At 37.7% G+C, this 24,430-nt stretch overlaps 2 protein-coding genes and 1 long non-coding RNA gene across 5 annotated transcripts in view; 2 read left to right on the top strand and 1 right to left on the bottom strand.

The window, feature by feature from the left end:
* Positions 1–1,834: 1,834 nt before the first annotated feature.
* On the bottom strand, positions 1,835–2,618 carry LOC108136686 (60S ribosomal protein L21). The gene is made up of 2 exons (XM_017258012.2): positions 2,486–2,618; positions 1,835–2,406 (listed from the first exon to the last, which is right to left on the bottom strand). Exon 2 carries the CDS (start codon positions 2,386–2,388, stop codon positions 1,909–1,911), a length of 480 nt encoding a protein of 159 aa, XP_017113501.1. The 5' UTR covers positions 2,389–2,406; positions 2,486–2,618; the 3' UTR covers positions 1,835–1,908.
* A 16,307-nt stretch (positions 2,619–18,925) lies between these two features.
* Positions 18,926–19,947, top strand: LOC121467006. 3 transcript variants are annotated; one of them, XR_005977167.1, is made up of 4 exons: positions 18,926–19,161; positions 19,271–19,468; positions 19,522–19,583; positions 19,649–19,947. It is a non-coding gene; the product is annotated as an uncharacterized LOC121467006 (long non-coding RNA). The 3 variants fall into 3 exon arrangements; XR_005977168.1 differs by lacking the exon at positions 19,522–19,583; XR_005977166.1 differs by having other exon boundaries at positions 19,271–19,583.
* Positions 19,948–22,243: 2,296 nt separating this feature from the next.
* LOC108137722 (serine/threonine-protein kinase GA29083) overlaps positions 22,244–24,430 on the top strand; it is a 39,385-nt gene continuing 37,198 nt past the window's right edge. The window contains exon 1 of the mRNA XM_041707807.1: positions 22,244–22,462. The gene's annotated coding sequence lies outside the window, so the exon portion shown is untranslated. The remainder of the gene's footprint in view (positions 22,463–24,430) is intronic.

Below are 24,430 nucleotides of genomic sequence, written 5' to 3'. Positions count from 1 at the left end.
GATGTCTAACGCAATGCTTGTTTTGGGACAAGTCCAGAAAGGTTTCCGAGTCACGGTTCTATGTTCGTTCTAATAGTTCGTTGTAGAAAGCTTATTTCGTAAAATTCAAATAACAAGGAAAGCCGAGCGTTTCCGAAGTTGAAAATTCATTACACTGAAACGCATTAAGAACGATAAAAAATGACTTAATAAAGAATGCTTGCTTTCCTGTCCTTGTCCCGTCTTGTGTAAAGATAAAATAAAGTGAAAGCACTGAGACGGACCCATTTGTTAGTTGCAAGTCATTATTTCCGAATAGTTATGCAAGTTGTGTGTGAGTCAACCGCTAATTTACATATATAAAAACCTGCAATTCATAACCCATAATATAGACAAACATATTAGGCTTGCCAAAGATTTTTTTTTATTTTTTTAACGTGCCCTTTTAATAAATCTTAAACTTTTATTTATTGACTGAGGTTTGAGCACTATTTTTACTGGAAATCAGTCCTTTTTATTTGTATTCCAAAACGCAGCCACGCTGCGTCCTCTTGATGTACAAAAAATTTTTAAGAAACCGCGTTAAATAGAAGATTATTTGTTCTAAATTTTTTGGGAACCATAAACATAATAAATCCCTGCCATGAACTGGAAAAAAATTGAATATCAACATATTTTTCTTTGGTGACTTTTTGAACGTTTTGAAAGCTAAGATTTTGCAGCTTTTATGTTTAATTAAAAAATACAACTAAGAAAGCTTGACGAGTGGGCTAGACCAGCATAAACAGGAAAGAAAGCAAACTTCGGCTATCCTTAGCTTATATATCCTTGCAACTATTGCAAAAGTAAATTAGTCTTGTATGTTTAAACATTAAACTTGAATAATTTTCAGCTAAATTATTTGATCGTTTCTATGGCAGCTATATGATATAGTTCTCTTATTTGATTTTCTTTCTTTTGGACATAATAATGGTTTAATAATTCTGAGTTACGCTTTTAATTTTATACAAAAAATAAAAGAGTAATTCTGAATTATAAAACCATTACTATGTCCAAAAGAACGAAAACAAAAAATTGAAAATTAGAGAAAAGTTTTTTTTAAATTTATTTCTTGTAAATATTTTGATTGTTTCCAAGGAAGCTACTATATGAAACAGTCGTCCGATTTAATCAAACAGAACCGATAAACAACCATTGTATCTCAAAGAACTATACAAAATTAAAAACAGCAGTTACAATTTTTTTCCCCGATCTTAATACCAATACTTACAATAGAAAGACAACTTTTGGAAGTTTCATGCAGATAGCTTTAAAACTGAGAGACTAGTTTGAATATAAACGGACGGACGGATATGGCTAGATCGACTCTACTAGTGATGCTGATCAAGAATATATATACTTTATAGGGTCGGAAGCGTCTCCTTCACTGCGTTGATAACTTCAAACTGAAGTTATAATTCCGTCTGCAAGGGTATAAAAACAGTATGATATAATTTTTTTCCCGATTGTTCCTATGAGAGCTATATGCCATAGTCGTCCAGTCCGGCTCGTTCCGACTTGAAGTACCTCACCTGCAATAGAAACAAAACTTTTGGGAAAGTTTCATGCAGATAGTTTAAAAACAGAGCGACTAGTTTGCGCAGAAACGGACCGACAGACAGACATGGCCAGATCGATTCTTCTAGTGATACTGATCATTATTATATATACTTTACATAGGGTCGAAAAGGTCTCCTTCACTGCGTTGCAAACTCCTGACTAAAATTATAATACCCTCTGCCAGGGTATAAACATCTATGCCAGCTGAATCAAAATACCCAAAATGCAAAAGTTTGCAAATAGTGGTTTTCAATAATTATATAGAAAATCAATTCATTTATATTTGAACCAATCACTACAGAATTTTATAGCAAATCAAATAAAAGCTGCTTAGGCAACGAACTCGTATGGAATTGGAGCCAGAGCGATGGGATCCTCCAGCCTCTTAACGAAGTGCGCCTTCTTCGGCTGCTCAGGCTGACGCTTGAGGCTGACCCATTGACCCTTCTCCTTGGCCTCCTTCAGCAGCCGCTCGTTCTCCTTCACGCGACGCAGGAAATCCTCACGGCACTTGGAGTGGTGGATGTGCTCGATGCGCACATTGACACGCTTGGCAAGGATCTTACCGCGAACACGTTTATTTACAATTACACCAACAGCATGCTGAGTCACATTGAAGATCCGACCGGTCTTGCCGTGATAAGCCTTGTAGGGCAAACCTTTCTGTACGGCACCGTGTCCCTTTATGTCCACGATGTCACCGATCTTAAAGACGCGCATGTATGTGGACAGTGGGATGACACCATGCTTGCGGAAGGGACGGGAGAACATATCTCGTGTGCCGCGGCGGTAACCTTTCGAGTTGGTCATTTTATCTGATCTAGTTCCCTGCAACAATATGAAAATTTTAACATAACGAACAATATTCCAAAAATAATGTTTGAAATTACGAAAAATTTTCACTAACCTTTTACGTATTGACGTCCACGCGCTCGTTAAGTTAGGGAAAGAAAGAAAGATGGCTACCTCTATAGAGATGCCACTTTGTGACATTTATCTAGGCTTTCATATCGGGACCTAACGATTAATACCGTATTCACACACAGTCTATCCGTTGGAAACAGAGCACATCCAGCATCTGCATTCCTTTAACAGCTGATCTAAAAAGAATTGGCCCATCGAAACATAAACAAAGATTGTTTAAGTGGACTCTGCGAGACTGAAATGAATAATTTACCGACTTTTTTTTGTTGTTCAACTGCAAATATTAACGGTGGAATTTCATAGCAGATTCAATGAATCATGAAGAAACATCGATTTTTGCAGACATCGAAGTTTTCCTGTTTTATATTATAATGTATGTTATTGCTTAAAAATAGGTGCTTGTCAACAACAGAAAAGCTAAGTCTTGTGCGACCGTCGGAAATCAGTTGGCCAGCCTGGTTGAATACCCTTTTCGTCTTGCATTCAAAAGAAGTTAAGGTCTTAGCATCTACAGCTATATAAGCTTTTGCCCCATTTTGCAAGCAGAACTATTGCTGTAACGCAACGGCGATTTTCCAATATATACCTCCATTTCATTTTGTATTAGTTGAAAGTTGAGCTTTGTCCTTTTCAATATCTAAGGCGATATAGATGTACGTGCCTTATATGGTCGAGAAGGTTTGTTGTGTTGCTGGCCGTCGTTATAGACCTCCTGCATTAGTTGCATTTGCAATGTGTTTTTCAAACAGCTAATTTTAACAATCAAAACTTCTACCATTTCGATCCCGGCTCCTCCAAATTTGCATTTGAAATTCCAAATAAAAGTACAAGTGTACCCAAATGCCTGAAAAGAAGCATAGGCATATTAATAAAACTTAATTATCCGAAATTTATTAATGTCCTCCACGACATTAGCCACCACCGTCGACAGAACATTGAACTTAAAAAAAGTATAATATTTACAAAAAAATTAATTAATTTTCATACCTACAATGCACATGTCCACTTCGCATTTGAAGCCAAACATCGATGTAACCGATGAATTGAATTGAATTGAATTGAACAGCTAATATACAGATTCGATGTCAACTTTTATTTAAAAGTTTAAATAGCCATTTAACCACTAAACAGCTGTGGCTCATGAAAACATAAGCAAAGATGGTTGACCTGTTGCCTTTTTTAAAGTTTTGATGAGCCACAGCTGTTTAGATCAGCTTAAATCGGAAGCTGTAAAATGGATGTTCTCTGTGGAAAGCGAAGTTTCACATTTGTTGAAAATTCCAACCGTTTCCAACGAATGGACAGTGTGGAAAGAGAGCATAACGTCGACATAGAGGGAAATACTGCCATTTTACTCTGAGAATAAATATGATATTTGAAAATTGGTAAGGTAAGTACGGATGCATATTGTTTCTTCCTGTTCAAAATACATTTTACATAACTTTTAATTAAGACCACTGTTGTTGCTAATCTTCTCTCTCAGCTTGTTTTCGCATGAACTCTGATCTGTGTCAGCACTTGCGTATTATATTCTGCAAAAACTTTTAAAGCATTTTTATGAAGAGATATGGATACACAAGTTTTTATACCTAATTGGACTAACATTTAAAAGGCTTCTGATAAATTGGCTCGATGTGCCAGAGTTTATAAATGAAGTTTTATAATAGGCTCCCAAAATATTAAAATAAATAAAAACAAAGTTTTGTTGGTAAAGCTAGTACTCAAATCGACGAACAGTTTCGCCAGCGAAAAAACTTTATTCTTTCTAGTGAGACCGAAGTTTTCAGATTCACCAGAGTACGTGTTCATCTGTAATAATGTCAAACAGCTGGGCTTGTTGACAAACAAATTAATTTGAGAAAGCAAAATCGAAGATGTTGAATATAAACGATTTAGCTTGCATGATTACATATTTTATTCTTTTCGCCAGGGCTTGACAAACATTCATCGAGAGTTCATCCCAGATGTCTGGCAACGCTGCATATTTCTAGAATTTTTTCCGTCGATCTGAGTATCGACACGAAAAAAGGCACCTTTGAAAAGTGTACGGTTATTTGCCTCTCGCTCTATCTCATAGGCATCAAACGGGTTTCGATGAAAACATCGGCCGTTATTGAGGTAACATAAACACTTCATTAAAAAACGGCCAAATACATAAGAAATTAAAATTAATTTAAGACCATTGGCGCATTAAAACGCATTTAGCCTAATGCGCATTTATTTACACAGGGAATCCCATAATGCTAAATGCTGCATATAAAATAAATGCGATAATTAAATGCGATTAAAAATCATTCGCTCCAGAAAATACCGATGTTTAAGAATATTTTGTTCTTGCCACCACTACAACAGCTGATTTTTATATGCAAGGTTGGCGTAATTTTTGATATCTTTTGAATATAAAATCTATTTTGTACGCACGATGGAAATTCTTCTCGCAGTACCACAATGCATTACTGCTGGATCTCTGTCAGGAAATAACTCCCACATATACGGGAATCCTTGCCTATTTTAGAAACTGTAATGGTCTTTATTGCAAGCCCGTCAAACAACGCAATCAGCTTCTCTTCCTTGTCGTCCAAGTTGGCAAATGCCTCGGTCTCATTATGGATGCTGCTGAGCATTAAACAGTTGAGTAAACTCACTTATATTCAATATTTTTGGTTAATTTCTTTTGGATTTGCCAAAATTCATAAGTAAACAAACCCAGATCAGCTGTTCGTGCCACTCAGAGTAGCATTAGCTCAATGCTAATGCGCGAATGGAATCAGGCACATTTAAAAAGTCCACTAATGCCTCATTCATTGCTCATTTTTTGTTTTAACTATACGATTTAAGTGCGAGAAGGACAAACGTATGACGATTCCGATAAGCAATGAATGCAGAAAATTGACTGAACCCGATACCCCATAGTAAAATACTAGACGGAATCGGGCAACAGAAATAACACTGGGGCCGATACATCAATGAGCAAAATGGTATTTAAAAAGTACAAATTTGATCTTTCTTGGAGTTGACGACAAAACGGAATAAAACGGGAGGCTTAACTGTATACAAATTATTATTTATTATTTATAGGTAACAACTGAAAACCTTAAAACGTTAAAACTTGCGGGATAAACACAATATCATAAACAAAACAATAAAATTTTAATTTATTTTTAAACATGCAGTGTGACAATATTTTTTAAACAAAAAATCTTAAGCAGTGTCTATATAGTTGTCTCTGTCTCTGAGCTTCAATGAATTCGTCAATGAATGAGGCGAACAATGTAATGTCATACCCATATAATGAAGCCTTACCCATTTTCACAACCGCATCCGTCGAACAGCGAAATTTTAATTACAGTCTGTCCAAAGCTGGGCGAGTGGTGGAAAATGCGTTTGGCCATTTAAAGGCTAGGTTCCGATCTATTGGAAAAGGTTTTGTTCTTCATAATATATTGAATGAGCACATCAGCATCATCATTACTGGCAACTAACTGCAAATGACTTGAAGGAACAACCAGATCGGACTAATATGCCTGCCGATTTCAGTCATCCGGCAGAGAAAATAAGATCAGCTGTCGCTCAATATTGCCTAAATGGAAGCAATTCATGTTTTTTGTTCGTTTTTGTTATATTTTATCTTCGAATTTTGTTCTATTATATTTTTAATTAAAATATTTCTATAAAATAAGTTTAATCTATTTTAAATTGATTTAATTTAATTTAATCTGTCATTTTCATCACCGTGTTTTGCTCCATGTTGTGGACGCGGAAAAATCCCAAAAATGAGTTCAGCGACTCGTAGTGCTGCCACACAGAAGTAGCCCCCCGCTTGGCACCATTTTTTTTTCCTGCCTGCACGCATATAATAATTATCTTTACTTTTTTGTTAGGTTTTCAATTTTCGTCCTAACATTCTTAAAGGACACATCATGCCCAGTCTCCATCATGGTCTAGGCCTTCTCCATGTACACATGGACATTTTTGCGGTTTCCACGCAATGTCTGTTCTTGTATCATCGTTCTCGGTCTTGTATCATCGACCTGTTGCATACCGGTTTCTTTGACGCGTTCCATTTTTCATTTGTTCCTAGTCATCATTGCTTACGTTTTCGTTGTGAATGCTCAATACTCACTGCCAAATGGAAGATTTTAGAGTTGTACCGAAAAAAACATCGACTAACTATCGCATAAACTACACCGTCAAATTTTAACGGGGGACTACAGCAAAATTTTTGGAACGGCAAAACCTTATGGACCATAAGCAATAGGAACATTTGCAGTTAAAGCCAAGTACTCAGATCGACAAATTCGGTTCGTCAGCTATGAGAGAGAGCGGGAGCTAAAAAACCGGCGTACACTTTTCATCACCGTCATTTCTCACCCTGGTACCTAGATTCACGAAAAAATAAGAAAAAATTACAGAGTGCCGCCAGATTTTTGAGATGAACTCTGAACTTTCGTACGCCGCCGAAAATATAAAAAATTATTCCTTTGAGGTTTGAGTTAGCAGAGCATAGTAAAAGACGGAAAGACTCAAACTATAGCTGAAAACATTTATAGAGATACTATTTCATAATTAATCTGTATTATTTAAACAGTATAGATGTTTATTAAATAAAGTTGCAAGCTGGCGGATTAAATTTGAATTGTTTCCATTGGCGCATTAAAACGTATTTAGCCTTATGCGCATTTATTTACACAGGGAATCCCATAAGGCTAAATGCCGCATTTAAAATAATGCGATAAAAATAATTCGCCCCGAACGATTTTTGACAAAATTCCGGGAAATACCGGTGTTTAACTATATTTTGTTCGTGCTACCACTACAACAGCCTTTTTTTATATGTAAGGTTGGCGCAATTTTTGATTTCTTTCGAATACATTATCTATCTATTTTGTTTAAAAATGACTGAAAACAAGAGCGCACGCGGCAAATTCTGCTCACAGTACCACAATGCATAAGTGCTGGATCTCTGACAGGAGACACATACGGGGATCCTTTATAGCTTTATAAATTAAATTAAAAACAAGACTGCATCATTAATTTTACTGGAAACTCTTCAGAACTGGCTAAACTCCAAGAAACGGGGTCGTATGTAGACTTTAGTCCGCCACTGTATATCTTGCGTTAAAGGCAACCAACAGCTTTATCTGGCCAGAGGAATGGCAATGACCAAATACATCTATACCGTACAGCCGTACAGCAAGGAAGGTGGAATAATATATCTGGCTATTAGAAATTTTATATTAATTGGCAAAAATGCTTTCGTGTACGCTAACTGCCCCAAAATGCCGTATGTTCCGTCGGAGGCCATGTTAATGTGATGATGCCCAGAAAGGGATTTGTTGAAAATAATGCCTTATCTGGTGGCTTGGTCAACAAAACTTATAACTGAACCATCTTTCATAGTTGATGGTAGCTGTCTTGTATCTAAGTCTCGTCTATATGTAACCATTCTTTTGGAGTTGGTTGGATTTATCTCTAGTCCAGATGCTTATTTTTTCAAGTTCAGCATTACAAGATGCTATAAGTTGTTTATTTCTGTTAGCGGTCGACTTACATATGTATATTTGCACGTCATTGGCGTACAATGTACACCACACACAGGCAAGTTATTTGGTAGGTTTATATGTAGACGGAAAACAAAAGGGGCCCAAGACCGAACCATGCGGCACACCACGAGTAGGTTTTAAGAAACTTGACACTCTTGATTCAGATACTACGGCTTGCACACGATCAGATAAACATGACCTAATGAGACTGGTTGCAAAGGTTAAAAAACTATACAAGTTACTTAGCTTTTAACAGAGTATGTTATGATTTAGTGTTTCAAAAGCCTTGCTATGATCAAACAAAGCTAAAATAGTGACATAGCTTTTATCCATATTCATTCGGACATCTTCGTAAATTTTTATAGAAGCAGTTCAGCTTCGTTTTTTTTCGAAATCCTGATTGGTTGTCACTCAATAAGATAAGAATTGCAAATTTTATCTTTGAATAAAGCCCGGTACTCAGTCCGACAAATCCATTTTTCAGATAACTACCGAACATTTTTCGTCAAGGCCTTTTTTCGCCGTAAAAAACATTGTGTTGCTAGCAGTCTGAAATGAACTCTGGGTGAATATTCGTCAGGCCCAAGCGAAAAGAATAAATAATTTAATCTATGATAGTTGATGTTGGCAAAACAGAGTATTTTTCAGATATAAATTTGAACGAAAAAACTTAGAAAAACCGATAACAATGGACTTTTTAAATGTGCCTGATTCCATTGCCGCATTATCATTTAGCTAATGCTACTCCGACATGTGAGTGACATGAAGAGCTGATCTGGGTTTGTTTTCCTTTCAATTCTGGCAAATCCAAAAGAAACGAATTAAAAATAATGAAAATAAGTGAGTTTACTCAACTCTTTAATGCTCAGCAGAACATTCACTATGCGACCGAAAAGAAACTGATGGTGTTGTTTGACGGGTTTGCAATGGAGACCACCACCACCACAGTTTCTAAAAAGGGCAAGGATCCCCGTATATGTGGGAGTTATTTCCGGCCAGAGATCCAGCAGTAATGTATTTTGGAACTGCGGGCAGAATTTGCATCGCATTTATCGCATTTATTTTAAATGCGGCATTTAGCCTAATGGGATTCCCTGTGTAAATAAATAAGCATTAGGCTAAAAACGTTTTAATGGAATCCGGCTATAAAGTCACTTTCCCTTTTGTGAAAAGAGTTCCATAAATAGCTACAAACATTTATATAGATTTTAGTTATAATTTAACAGTAACATATATATAATATACATATATACATATTGAAAATAAATAATACGACATTAAGACCGTGGCACTTCCAGTTCCGAAGAACTCACGCAACTTTGGCCACTCTTGAAACAGTAAAAGTTTTCCCCTAGCGAAACGGTTTTCTGATCTGAATAGTAGGTTTATAGAGTGAAAAGAAAATGTCTGAGGGAAAATAATACAAAAACGCGTATTACCGGAGAATTTCCGTGTTTTTTTTAATTTTAATTTTATTTTTAAACAATTTATTATAATATTCTCAGTTAAGGAATATAAGCAAGCGGTAAAAAATTGCTTCTTGTTTTTCTTTTCCTCCTAGTGTCGGCAATTAATTGATAACTTCTTTCCCGATACATTATCAACTTATAGCCAAGTTATCGATATCGGATTAGACGCAATGAAGCAGAATAGGCTGTTACATTTGACAGACGTGCTTCATTGCGTCTGAACAGCTGTTCTTTGTTTTGTTTTGTCAAGGAAATTCCTCTCGTCTTTTTGTTACCTATTTTTGTTGTTGTTTTCGGTCATTAGTGTTGATAGTTTCCCACGATAGAATATCAATATGCCAAATATCGAGTAAATATGTAAAAAACATTGAATAAACATCAAACATAAACAAATTTTATAGAATGATGCACTTTGACGCACTTTGTCCTCATCTCTATCTGCCTATACAAAACCTATGTAAAAAAAAAACTACCTCTAGACACAGACGCAATGAAGCAACCCAACTAGGCCCTTAATTTACTGTTGCAGGAAAACTTTAATTAAAAAACTAAAATCTATTTTTGGTAACAACAATTCCCTCTTCCGTACAATCACTTCTCATCATCATTTGCCAACTTCTGTACTGATATCCTATTTTAGTGGCAGGTCTCTCCATGATGCCTTGGCTTGTTGGTATAGAAACGCTTCAAACTTGGCCGTCCCTATAGGCAGCAATATATTTTTTCTAATCGTTTTTAAATTAAGAGTGTCTTACAATTTATTTATGAATTAACTATATTTGTAAGAAGCTTGCATTGTTTTGGCAAATTTTTCTGCGAAAACAATCAACATTTTTGAAAAAATATTTTAATTGAGTAAACTATTGCTTGGCTTCCCCGATTTTTTTTCTTTATGTCTGCCAACAGGAGTTGTTAAATGCATGTGAAGCGTTTATAGTAGCTGGAAAACCTTGCTGCCGGTATTGTGGAGGCTCTGGAACTGCAGCACCTTTCTTGCATTTGGACACGATCTGCGTACCGACTTATAAAGGACGCTTAGTTTTGGAACAGTTACATGACACATGTTCTTGACAACCAAAAATGTTATAAAGCTTTGTCTTGGTAGTATTTTGGCATCCTCGTATAGGTTCATATCGTATGAACGTCCCAATTTATTTTTAGCAGTAGGTTATCCAGAAAAGTATTTTTCATTAACATTAAGAACAGTCGAGTTCAAAAATATCGCAATTGAATTTCGGCCTTTCATGTTGAGGCTTTAATAGCCTGGTTCCATTGCCGCATTAAAACGCATTTAGCTAAATGCGCATTTATTTACACAGGGAATCCCATAAGGCTAAATGCCGCATTTAAAATAAATGCGATTATTAAATGCGATTAAAAACCATTCGCCCCGAAGGTTTTTAGAAAAAATACCGGAAAATACCGATGTTTAACGATATTTTGTTCCTGCTGAAAACAGCTGTTTTCTATAAGCAAGGTTGGCGCAATTTTTGATGTCTTTTGAATATAAAATCTATACCGTATAAAAATGACTGAAACCTAAAGCGCACGCTGTAAATTCTGCTCGCAGTACCACAATGCATTACTGCTGGATCTCTGGCAAAAAATAACTCCCACATATACGGGGATCCTTGCCCTTTTTAGTCTCCATGGTGGTCTCCATTGCAAACCCGTCATAACAACGCAATCAGCTTCCCTCCTTGTCGTCCAAGTTGACAAATGTCTCGGTCGCAATATGGATGTCCTGCTGAGAATTACAGAGTTTAGTAAACTCACTCATGTTCATTAATTTTAATTAATTTCTTTTGGATTTGCCAAAATTCAAAAGTAACCAAGCCCAGATCAGCTGTTCGTGCCACTCACATGTCGGAATGGCATTAACTAAATGCTAATGCGCCAATGGAATCAGGCACATTTATAGCCTGATTCCATTGCCGCATTAAAACGCATTTAGCCAAATGCGCATTTATTTACACAGGGAATCCCATAAGGCTAAATGCCGCATTTAAAATAAATGCGATTTTTAAATGCGATTAAAAACCATTCGCCCCGAAAGTTTTTAGAAAAAATACTGGAAAACACCGATGTTTAACGATATTTTGTTCGTGCCACCACTACAACAGCTGTTTTCTATAAGCAAAGTTGGCGCAATTTTTGATGTCTTTTGAATATAAAATCTATTTTGTACAACAATGACTTAAACCAAGAGCGCACGCTGCAAATTCTGCTCGCAGTACCACAATGCATTACTGCTGGATCTGTGGCAAGAAATAACTCCCACATATACGGGGATCCTTGCCCTTTTTAGAAACTGTGGTGGTCTCCATTGCAAACCCGTCATAACAACGCAATCAGCTTCTCTTCCTTGTCGTCCAAGTTGGCAAATGTCTCGGTCGCATTATGGATGTCCTGCTGAGCATTACAGAGTTTAGTAAACTCACTCATGTTCATTAATTATACCCTTGCAGAGGGTATTATAATTTCAGTCAGAAGTTTGCAATGCAGTGAAGGAGACATCTCCGACCCTATAAAGTATATATATTCTTGATCAGCATCACTAGTAGAGTCGATCTAGCCATGTCCGTCTGTCCGTCCGTCTGTCCGTCTGTCCGTCCGTCCGTCCGTTTATATGCAAACTAGTCTCTCAGTTTTAAAGCTATCTGCATTTCCCAAAAGTTGTCTTTCTATTGCAGGTAGTATATAAGTCGGAATGAGCCAGATCGGACGACTATAGCATATAGCTCCCATAGGAACAATCGGAAAAATAAATGAAAAAAAAATTATAACTTTACTGTTTTTCAATTTTTTGTTTAGTTCTTCGGCATTTCGTAATGGTTAAATATATCCGATTTACGGTTTAAATTTCATTAAAATCGGACGACTATAGCATATAGCTCCCATAGGAACAATCGGAAAAATAAATAAAAAAAATTATAACTTTTCTGTTTTTCAATTTTTTGTTCTTCATATAGCAATGGTTAAATATTTCAGAATTATGGTTAAAATTTTATCAAAATCGGACATCTATATCATATCATATAGCTCCCAAAGAAATAATAAAAATATATAAAATAACTATCTAATAATTGAGCTGCAAATCATCATAGCTGCAATGTTTTTCAGCATATACTCAAGGAAATCATAATTTAAATGTTTTCAAAAGTATTTAATTTATGCAATAGCTGCAAGGGTATATGAACTTCGGCTTGACGAAGTTTGCTTTCTTTCTTATTTTAATTAATTTCTTTTAGATTTGCCAAAATTCAAAAGTAAACAAGCCCAGATCAGCTGTTCGTGCCACTCACATGTCGGAGTAGCATTAACTAAATGCTAATGCGCCAATGGAATCAGGCACATTTAAAAAGTCCACTAATGCGGCAATGGAATCAGGCTATTAAAAAGTCCACTAATGCGGCAATGGAATCAGGCTATAACAAAAACTTTGGCCTTTGGAACGATGTGTTCATATTTTGCCACACGCACTCCTGCAACTGCGGCCGTAGTTCCATACGTGAAATCGAAATTGGATTTAGAGTAGCGACTTTTGTTTTCGAAGCTAACAAGACCACGTGTACAGTATCGATCATCTGTACGCGAATGAAATTGGAATTAATCTTTGATCATGCATTCTCATACACGGGTGCATGTGTGCGTTTATTTCATTTCGACGCATCATGAATATTTGGTCTTTTGCTGCTTTTTAAACTTGGTACCCTTAGAATATGTGCGTATTATCAATGAAAGTGTTATAGCTTCATTAGAAGTTCAAAATCGTGCATTGTTGGAACTTGTGAAATCAATGAACACACCGCAAGAGCCATTAAGGAAGTTAAAACGAATTCCATATTGACGAAATTTGACCCTGATAGTGCGGGCGCAGATGCAAGTGCGTGGTGCAATACAGTTGCATTAATGTTTGCTGAAAACATATTACAAGGCAGTGCTCTTGTCATGGCACTCAGCAAGGCTATGCAAGGAAGTACTTCTCAGTGGTTGGCGCAATTTTGTTTCAGCGGCCTGTTTGTTTGTGCAAAGATTTGTTGGTATCGAGAAATACGCAAAGGTTATACGCCCTAGTAGTTCCCCTTTTGCTAGTCCGATAATGCTGGTCAAGAAGAAGAACCGTTCAGTTCGTTTATGCGTAGACTACAGGGAACTAAACACAAATACGGGGTCAGATAAATACTCGTTACCACCTATAGCTGATCAAATTGCCCGTATGAGGGGAGTTAGTTTATTTTCTTGCTTAGACATGGCTAGTGTCTTTTATTAAATTCTAGTTCACCCGGACTCGGTCGAACGTACGGAATTTGTAACGTCCGAGGGGCAGAATGCATTTCTAGCCATGCCATTTGGGCTAAAACGCGCCACCGGTGTTTCATCGTGCAATAATAAATAGTTAACTATTAGCCCATACCTATGTTATTGTTTACATTGACGACGTTTTGATAGTTGCAGAAACGAAAGATCAGGCAATGGAAAGATTAAATGAAGTCCTTAAATCTTAAGCCAGTTTTTTATTTACCATAAAAAAGTGTACATTCCTCGCACAGAAAATAAATTACCTGAGTATGAAGTTAGTGCGAGAGAAACACGACCACATGGTCGCAAAATAAAAACACTTGTGGAACTACCACCTCCTCAGACGGTACCGCAGTTAAGGCAGTTCATAGGATTGGCTTCCAACTTCCGGCAGTTTGTGCCAAAATTTTCAGAGTTATTAAAACCAATATTCTCAAAATGCAAGGAAATGGAAAATTGAAAAACGAACATGAACAACTAAGACAGAAAATAATAGAAATTTTGACTAGTTCTCCAGTATTGACCATCTTCGATCCCAAACACCCTGTCGAGTTGCATACAGATGCAAGTATGGTTGGTTATGGTGACATTTTGATGCACCGAATAGATAAAAAGCCGTATGTACTAGTATTATAGTAAATGCACAACTCCAGTCGAGTCCAAATACCATTAATACGAGTTAGAAACTCTTGCAGTGTTGAACGCTATTAAAAATTTCAGGCATTATAAGCAGGGACTCGAATTGTGATTTTTACGGACTGCGATTCATTGAGGGTGAGCCGTTCCAAGACAACATTGACGCCTAGATAATTAACCTTCATTTGATTGCCACCGGCGCCAGCCGAGCTAACGGGCAAGTCGAACGCGTAACGAGTACGCTTAAAATTACGCTTTCAGCGGTCGAAACAAGCCACCGCTTCTGGAAAGATGCGCTATAAGAAGTCCAGTCAGCTATTAATAGTACGATTAACCGTGTCACCAAATTAAGTTCTTTAGAAATAATGATCGGCAGGGAAAAAAGGCCATTCGGTTTGTTGCCTATTACAGAAGAAGAGGAGGTAATAGATAGGGACAAAATTAGAGCGCAAGCCAAAAAAACATTCAAAAAGAGATTTGATGAAAACAATGTTGTGGCCGGGCTATCGATAGCTATATCGAATGTCGGCGCAGGGGTGATTTAATACTGAAAAATACTGAGTTCGAGAGTAAGGCCATGCTTATGGTGTTTTCATTCCAGAGCCGATCAGACCCAGTTACCAGTTTAAAAAAAAATCACCCAGGTCACCCAAGTTGGCCTGGCGATTTTCTTTTTTGTGAGGCCCGGACAAGAAAGACGACCAGAGATTTTTTTGAAGAAAATTATTACGGCTTACGGCGGCAACGGGAGCCAGTCGGCTTCAGTCAAAATTTTTTTTATTATTGTTATTAGATTTTTAGAATAATTAATTATTATATCGTTTGTTGAAAATTCGTGTGATTATTTATATAATGCTTATTTACATATTTTACATATTTTTTGGTTATTTTTTTTATTTACACATAGGCCATAATATCTACATCTTGTGATTACTACATCTGTGATTATTTATATAATGCTTATTTACATATTTTACATATTTTTTGGTTATTTTTTTTATTTACACATAGGCCATAATATCTACATCTTCTTCAAATATTTTTCTTATTTACATTTGTGACTGTGACGTATAATAACGTCATATACCCATATTATTTATATTTAAATATTGTCAAATTGTTGGTTTATTTGTATGTTTTTTTTTTATATTTTTATTTATATAAATCCATGAGTGGCCCAAGTGAGCGTGGGGATTTGAGCCCGGAGTAATATAATTTCATTTTTTTTTGCGTATACAATTACATTTTTTACCCCCTGGTAAAGGCAGTCTGCATGGTCGGGAGGGATGAGCAGGTGACCTCCAGTTCAGCAGGAGGAAAGAGTTGCCAAATGTGTGTAGGTTTAAAAAGACTAATATTTGTGTATTTTTTGTTTGTTTGTTTGTTAATTGACATTTAAATTCAAAAACGACGGTGCAGTATATGGTGTTGCGAAACATAGGACGTGAGAGTCCAACGTTTTTTGTTGTTGTGTGAGAGGGCAGGGTTAGGGGAACCACGGCCCTGGAAAATCGAGCTAGCTTGGGCAGCCCAGACCACACAGGTCCATGACAACAAAGCCAAGATTGTAAAGCACCGGGTTAATGAATATGTTTTGATTAAAAATGAAGAGAGAAATTAAACGAAGCTAGATCCAAAATTTAAGGTGCCATTTGAAAACTAGTAAACGGCAGCATAAGTATGCACACGAACATTTACGGTCTTTACCGGAAAATAAATACTTGCAGAAATAGATGATGAATTTGATAGTACGATTGATGAAAATAATTAGCCCCGAAGAGACACAATTTTTAGAGAGATAAGTTATAGCCTGATTCCATTGCCGCATTAGTGGACTTTTTAAATGTGCCTGATTCCATTGGCGCATTAGCATTTAGCTAATGCTTCTCCGACATGTGATTGGCACAAACAGCTGATCTGGGTTTGTTTACTTTAGAATTTTGGCAAATCCAAAAGAAATTAATTAAAATTAATGAACATGAGTGAGTTTACTAAACTCTGTAATACTCAGCAGGACATCCATAATGCGACCGATTCATTTGCCAACTTGGACGACAAGGAAGAGAAGCTGATTGCGTTGTTATGACGGGTTTGCAAAGGAAACCACCACAGTTTCTAAAAACAGCAAGGCTCCCCATATATGTGGGAGTTATTTTATGCCAGAGATCCAGCAATAATGCATTGTGGTACTGCGAGCAGAGTTTCCAGCATGTGCTTTCATTTTTATACAAAATAGATTTTGTATTCAAAAGACATCAAAAAATTGCGCCAACCGTGCATATAGAGATCAGCTGTTGTAGTGGTGGCACAAACAAAAAATCGTTAAATATTGGTATATTCCGGTATTTTTTCTAAAAAAGTTCGTGGCGAATGGTTTCTAATCGCATTTAATAATCGCATTTATTTTAAATGCGGCATTTAGCCTTATGGGATTCCCTGTGTAAATAAATGCGCATAAGGCTAAATGCGTTTTAATGCGCCAATGTAATCAGGCTATTATATGTCTATACGGCTGCACCATGATCCTGTGGGGATGATTGGCGGGAGCGTATGTGTAAATCCTATGAGGATGCTTGGCGAGAACAATTGTGTGAGACTGCACCACGATCCTATGTGAATGCGTGGCGGGAGCATATGTGTATACGGCTGCACCATGATCCTGTGGGGATGCTTGGCGGGAGCGTATGTGTAAATCCTATGAGGATGCGAGCACAATTGTGTGAGACTGCACCATGATCCTGCGTGGATACGTGGCGGGAGTCAGGAGGACGAGTTGGTGTCCAATTGGAAATGACTATAAATTGTGAAAATGAATGTTGTTGAGATATAAGTAACGCTGTTATTGGTTGTATGTTTATGAAATAAGTGAATGATTTAGATTGGAAGCTGATGTCAATAAATAATTGAAAGGAATAGTTGTTGTAAAGATTATTGGGTCATGATCACGCATACATGAGGATGTGTGCAGGTCAGAAAGGCCGTGTCGAAGTTCTCAGAAGTGTTTGAATTCGATGAACGCTAAAGTTATTTGGCGGTCAGATTTGGTTGTAGCTAAGTATACGTAGCTGGTTCCTGGAAAATCACGGATTCTAGGAATTCCCTCTCGTTGAGAAAGTGAGATCTCTCCTGCTCTACTCGTGGCGCGACCTAGTCATCGAGTGAGACCCGGTCTCCCAAGAGGGAGAGGGAGAGAGAGAGAACCGGAGAGCAAGAAGTTGCAAGAAGATGGTTTCTGGTATTTGAAGCGGTGGCCAGTTTGAATTTGGCTCTTGGCGCGATCGGGACTTACTGCGCAATCGAAGTGGCAGATCAAGAAAATACTCCTTCTGTGTTATGTTATAATATATTTAGTAATATTTCAGCATACATCTTATTTTTGTTTACAAGTTCCTATCAGTGGTAGCAGTAAAATGTTTTGTATACATGTATGTATTCGAATTAATAGAAATCAGTCTGCTGAGATGGGAACAGGGTATATCGCAGTCATGTCACTTTAAACTCCGAATGCTCTTGAGTGTTTGATCATCAAATCAGCTTTTGTTGTTGTTTTGCGAGCAGATGTTGCTTGCATACCCTACCTACCTACGATTGATTTAAAGGGGAGCGGGCAGAAACAAAAACAGTTGCTAGGCTTTTATTTTGCTTACACTTCTTGAATGTTATGTTTGTTGCGGAACTGCATCTTTCCCGGAGGGCAGCGCCGGCTAGCCACGGAGTCCCAGGGCGGAGTACCCCCTATGCCCTGCAGTCCGAACAATCGATTCCGACTCATCGGACGTCTCACGTCGATTTACCATCTCTACCACAAATCAAAACAAAACAAAGTTATAGCCTGATTCCATTGCCGCATTAGTGGACTTTTTAAATGTGCCTGATTCCATTGGCGCATTAGCATTTAGTTAATGCTACTCCGACATGTGAGTGGCACGAACAGCTGATCTGGGCTTGTTTACTTTTGAATTTTGGCAAATACAAAAGAAATTAATTAAAATTAATGAACATGAGTGAGTTTACTAAACTCTGTAATGCCCAGCAGGACATCCATATTGCAACCGAGACATTTGCCAACTTGGACGACAAAGAAGAGAAGCTGATTGCGTTGTTATGACGGGTTTGCAATGGAGGTCACCACAGTTTCTAAAAAAGGCAAGGATCCCCGTATATGTGGGAGTAATTTTATGCCAGAGATCCAGCGGTAATGCATTGTGGTACTGCGAGCAGAATTTGCAGCGTGCGCTCTAGGTTTCAGTCATTTTTATACGGTATAGATTTTATATTCAAAAGACACCAAAAATTGCGCCAACCTTGCTTATAGAAAACAGCTGTTGTAGTGGTGGCACGAACAAAATATCGTTAAACATCGGTATTTTCCAGTATTTTTTCTAATAACTTTCGGGGCGAATGGTTTTTAATCGCATTTAAAAATCGCATTTATTTTAAATGTGGCATTTAGCCTTATGGGATTCCCTGTGTAAATAAATGCGCATTTAGCTAAATGCGTTTTAATGCGGCAATGGAATCAGGCTATTACATATATGTACATCAAGCAAACTAAGACAATTCGACGAAATTGGTGGCTTCGATGTCCTTGCCACGACGCACCCACCCAACCTTGGGTGCCCCAAGAAAGACGTGGGAGGCACACCCCATCTCCGGCAGACCGGAGTCTATTCCTGGTGGATTAGGATCGGCTCATCTCCCCGCCCAAGGTAATTCACACAACCATCTCGGTAGCTTGTTCACATTTAATTCTTGGCGAGATTAATAAGTAAATACATTCATTATTGATTCCTACTGATAATCTATTCTTTTCGTTAGAAACTCTTAAGGCCGATCTCAGACCGTCGCCCAGATGAGAAGCGGTCAAAGCGGAAACAACCGAAAGGGAAATTTTTAGACGCTTAAAGTTCCAAGTGTCAGGCAAAGTCGCCGCACGGCACTAAATTGGAGGCGTTTGCCAACCGGGTCGCCTAATCCTAAGGAGCTCCAAGGGAAAAGAAGGGACGTGCTGATAAGGTAAGTACGCTAAACAAATCCCACAAGTTATTAAATTTCGCGACCCAATTTAGATGTAGTTGGACGCGCGGCTAGGGTTCGGGCTTGAGCCTCTAAATTTAGATTAGATTTCACAGTAAGTACTTTACAATCTTGACTGCATGATATCACAAAACAATAACTAAAACTTATTTATTGCAGAGTTCAACGTCGGATGTGGTTGAAACTGCAGCCCGAATGGAAAAACGCTAGCGGCGAAAACCAGCGCGAGTCCGCACGGAGCCAATTGGTCCGGAGGATAGCGCAGCGTGGCCGGAGGCAGTGCGTCGGTGGACTTGGAGATGACCACGTGGCCAGCGCGGGCATTCGTTCCCGGAACGGACTCACCGAGGGAATCTCCGTACCTGGCCGTCTTGGAGGCAGTCGCTGTAGCTGCTGGCGCTTGAGGCTGCTGCTGCTGCTACTGATCGCTGCTGCTGCGGCTGATGCTGCTGCGGCTGATGCTGCTGCGGCTTATGCTGCTGCGGCTGATGTTGCTGCTGCTGCGGCTTATGTTGCTGCTGCTGATGCTGCTGCGGCCAATGCTGCTGAGGCCAATGCTGTTGCGGCTAATGCTGCGGCGGCTGGTGGACGACGACCAGGTTAGGTCCGCCTGGTAAGTGTTCACTTCCCAAATCTATTAAATTTCCGGGGCCCTTTAGTTAGGGTCCCCGGCGGCTTCAATATAAAAAAAAACACTGTAATTTACAAGTTCCGGACTAATAAATAACCACTCACTTTGAGTTATTCAAACACTAATCACGAACTTAAATTTTGGGTTTTTTTCCGACCGTTCTCCTACTACTTCTTGCAGCAACTAAAGCAAAACCCTGACCTACACCAAAGTCGCTCGCCATTTTCCCTCCCGCTCTCTCAAGATGGGTCAGCGAACGTGTTCAAGGCCATTTAACCCAGTTAACAAGCGAACCGGGCTAAATTTAAATAGCTAGATCCTCTCCCGCTATCAATAGTCGGTGTCACCACCAAATCTTATCGATAGCGGGACCTGCTGACGTATCGGTTCGTTTCAGTATTTTCCAGACGGCTTCAACTGAAAATGCAACATGTTTAATGATCTACGGTTGATATCTGTTTTTATGATTCGCAGTGTAACTTGTTGTCTTTTTCCTTTGCAATTTCTATGAGGGTTGTTTTTTTTTTTTGGCAATGCAAGAAATAAATAATAAAATATTTTTATATTTTTGTGAAGGTAAATGGAACAAATACAAAAATCCTCATATATTGTTTAAATATTTTTTAACTGATAATAATTTTAATTGTACCAATATCTTGGATTATAACGAATTTTTTATATACAATTAAAATTGTTAAAGACAACTAAAAATACACTGCGAATCAATAATAAATAAATCAACCAAAGATCACTAAACATAACATTCAAAACAAGTGGCCTAAAAAGTGTAGGCAAAACAAAAGCCAGCAGATGTTTTTGATTCTACCCGCTCCCCTTAAAATCAATCGTCGGTAGGGTATGCAGGCACCATGCGCTCGCTAAAGAACAACAAAAGCTGATTTATAGGCTATTTCCACAGAGATCACACCACCTTCCACCAGTTAGTCCGCCGTTAAAATTTGACGGACTTTGACGGACTAACTTATGCGACCCTCATTCCGCGCAGTGAAACTCCGGTTTCCACAGAGCACATCCACCTTCCGATTTTAACTGATCTCAGCTGTAACAGCTGTAGACATAAACATAAACAACGATGGTTGACCTGTTGACTTTGTTTACGTTTTGAGGAGCAACAGCTGTTAGATCAGCTGAAATCGGAAGGTGGAAGTGCTCTGTGGAAATCAGAGTTTCATATTTATTGAAAATTCCAACCGTTTCCAATGGATGGACTGTGGGAAAAGAGGTATTAGTTTGAAGTTTTCTCAACCACTTAAGAGCAGTCGGTGTTTTCAGTGACACGTCTGCAATATTCCCTGTTCCCATTTTAGCTGACTGATTTCTATTAATTCGAATACATACAAACATTTTACTGCTACCACTGATAGGAATTTGTAAGCAAAAATTTCAAAATGCGCCTCTTTGCGACTGAACGACTGAACTGTGCAATGCATAAAAATGAGAATAAGAATGATAGAGCAAAAAACCCGAATGAACACGAAGCGCCGGTCTATATGTTGTACTGTTAGTGATTACGCCTAGTACTCAGATCGACGAAAACCGTTCGCCGCCTATGGGAGATAGCGAGAGGCAAATAACCGGCAAAAACTTTTCGACAGTGCCTTTTTGCACGTTGGTATTCAGATCGACGAAAAAGTACAAGATGTGTACAGATCGTTGCCAGACGTTTGGGGTGAAATCTCGATGAACATTTGTCAGGTCCTGGCGAAAAGAATAAAAAATTAAATATTTTGTGTTGTTGGATTTGAACTTGCAAGCGAAATGGAAGGTAAAACTACTAAAACACGAAAATGCCACGTATCAGTCACGATTATAATACCAAATTTAACTCTGACGTCGTTATATTCAAAATATTCGATTTTAATTTCTCAGATGAATTTGTTTTTCAATCAGCCCAGCTGATTGACAATATGACCGAAGCACACAGTGAAACTGTTCGTCCATCTAAGTATTAGGCTTTACCAAATTATACTACCCTATGCAAGGCTATACAACCAGTTAATTTTCCACAATTCCATTATCGCCACTAAATCACTGACGATAGCTTGACGCACCTTTTTTTATAAGTGCTTGGAAACAAATGTAAGCGATAGGTGGTCACACAGCATCGACAGTTTAAAATTCTACTAAAAGTTTGTTTGCTTCATTGCAAAATATCGCAAACCATTTTAACTAAAAAACTTAAATTTGCTTAATGGAACGCCGTTTGCTAATTCCCCGTTTTGATCCCGTGGCTTGCCAATAATTTGTAATCTGAAAGTGGCGCAAGCAGCGTGGTGCACGGAAGTAGCCCAAATTCATACATATGAATGTGCAAAAACAGGGTATGAACGAAAACGGCTTTCTATTAGATTTTTCGAGTAACTTGCAATTTATAAATATTCGTGCTTCAGCTTTCATCCGCGGCCCTCTGACTGCCTTATTTTAAGTTTTCGAATATAGTACCCGCAGCTGCTGGAGAACAAATAAGCAGACAACAAAAACAGGGAACCATTTATTAACTTGAATGAGTGTATAAAAACTGCCTTGTTGACCAAATGAACTACTCATTTAAATTCGCTACTCAGATTCCAAAAAATAAATAAAAACCACCAACATATAACTTATCTTAAAGCTTTTGATACGCAAGATTTTTTAACATGTATAAATATTAGAGCGAAACAAGTTGGTAGAAACCTGATATTAATATAACCGCATATTCGTTGCTAGCAACATTTTTATATCCTTGCCGAGCGTATTATAATTTCAGTCAAAAGTTTGCAACGCAGTGATGGAGACACTTCCGACCCAATAAAGTATATATATTCTTGATCAGCATCACTAGGCGAGTCGATCTAGCCATGTCCGTCTGTCCGTCTGTCCGTCCGTCCGTTTCTACGCAAACTAGTCTCTCAGTTTTAAAGCTATCTGCATAACACTTTCCCAAAAGTTGTCTTTCTATTGCAGGTAGTATATAAGTCAAAACGGGCCGGATCGGACAACTATAGTATATAGCTCCCACAGGAACAATAGGAAAAATAAATGAAAAAAAATGATTACTTTTCTGTTTCTTAATGTTTTGTTTAGTTCTTCGACATATAGCAATGGTTAAATATTTCAGAATTATGGTGTAAGTTTTATCAAAATCGGTCGACTATATCATATAGCTCCAATAGAAATAATACAAATATATAAAATAACTATCAAATATTTGAGCTGCAAATCATCATAGCTTCAATGTTTTTAAACATATACGCAAGTAAATCATAATTTTAATGTTTTCAAAAATGTTTAATTCTTGCAATAGCTGCAAGGGTATATGAACTTCGGTTTGCCGAAGTTTGCTTTCTTGTTATTTGTATAGTATAGATGACTCAATTAGAGCCGTGGTCTCGCTGTTTCCATCCGTTTTGTCGTCAACTCCAATGAATGAGCAAAATTTTACTTTTTAAATACAATTTTGCCCAGTCATGTAAAGACCCTGGTGGTATTTTATCAAATGGCATTTTTTTTTACCCAATTCAGTCTAGTATTTTTTACTATCGGGTATCGGGTTCTGTCAATTTTCTTCATTCATTGGAATCGTCATACGTTTGTCTTGCTCGCACTTACCTAAAATCGTATAGTTAAAAAAATTAGGAATGAATGAATCAATTATGTTCCTTTATAGCCCCATCATTTGTCATAAGATTTGCAGGATTGAATGCATTATAGGCCGCATTCAGCTAGTATACAGACGAGCTGAACTCCTCCATGGTATGGCTCTTGAAATTTTTTGATGATTGAATATAATATTTTTTTTTAATTTAAAGAAACCTGATCAATAAAAAATTGATTGAAATTTAAAAAAAAATATTTTAAACTTGGCAGCAGAACTTTTTGTAGGTTCATCAGAAGTGAAAATAAAAAACAGGTGTTATATATATAAGTTAAAAGATTGGTTATGATTTTTATATAAAAAAATCAAACTTTCCTTTATTGAGTTGGATTAAGAACTAACTTACTTAGATTAAACAATTGTTTTTATAGCTACGCGTCGCTCCATCGCTGCCGCCGTCTCTGCCGCTGTTGATGTTTCTGCTGACGTTCTTTCATATTATTGGTTGCTGCTCTTGGTCGCCGTCGCCGTTGGCCAAACTTAATTGTAATTGGCCAGTGCATTTTAATTATAGTTTTTGTTGTATGCACTAAGTTGAGTTCAATCAACTTTGGAAATTGACTATTCTGCATTCCCACGATCGCTGACCAAAAGGTGCAAGCTAAGTTCGTTAGAACTTTATTGAGATCATTGCTTTGCTGTTAGTTGTGCAATT

Source organism: Drosophila elegans, unplaced genomic scaffold (assembly GCF_018152505.1).
Source record: "Drosophila elegans isolate 14027-0461.03 unplaced genomic scaffold, ASM1815250v1 contig_184, whole genome shotgun sequence".
Classification (NCBI taxonomy): domain Eukaryota; kingdom Metazoa; phylum Arthropoda; class Insecta; order Diptera; family Drosophilidae; genus Drosophila; species Drosophila elegans.
This window is presented reverse-complemented; position numbering and strand designations above follow the sequence as displayed.

Coding starts and splice junctions, on each gene's coding strand:
- LOC108136686 (XM_017258012.2), bottom strand. CDS start 2,388: ATGACCAACTCGAAAGGTTACCGCCGCGGCACACGAGATATGTTCTCC.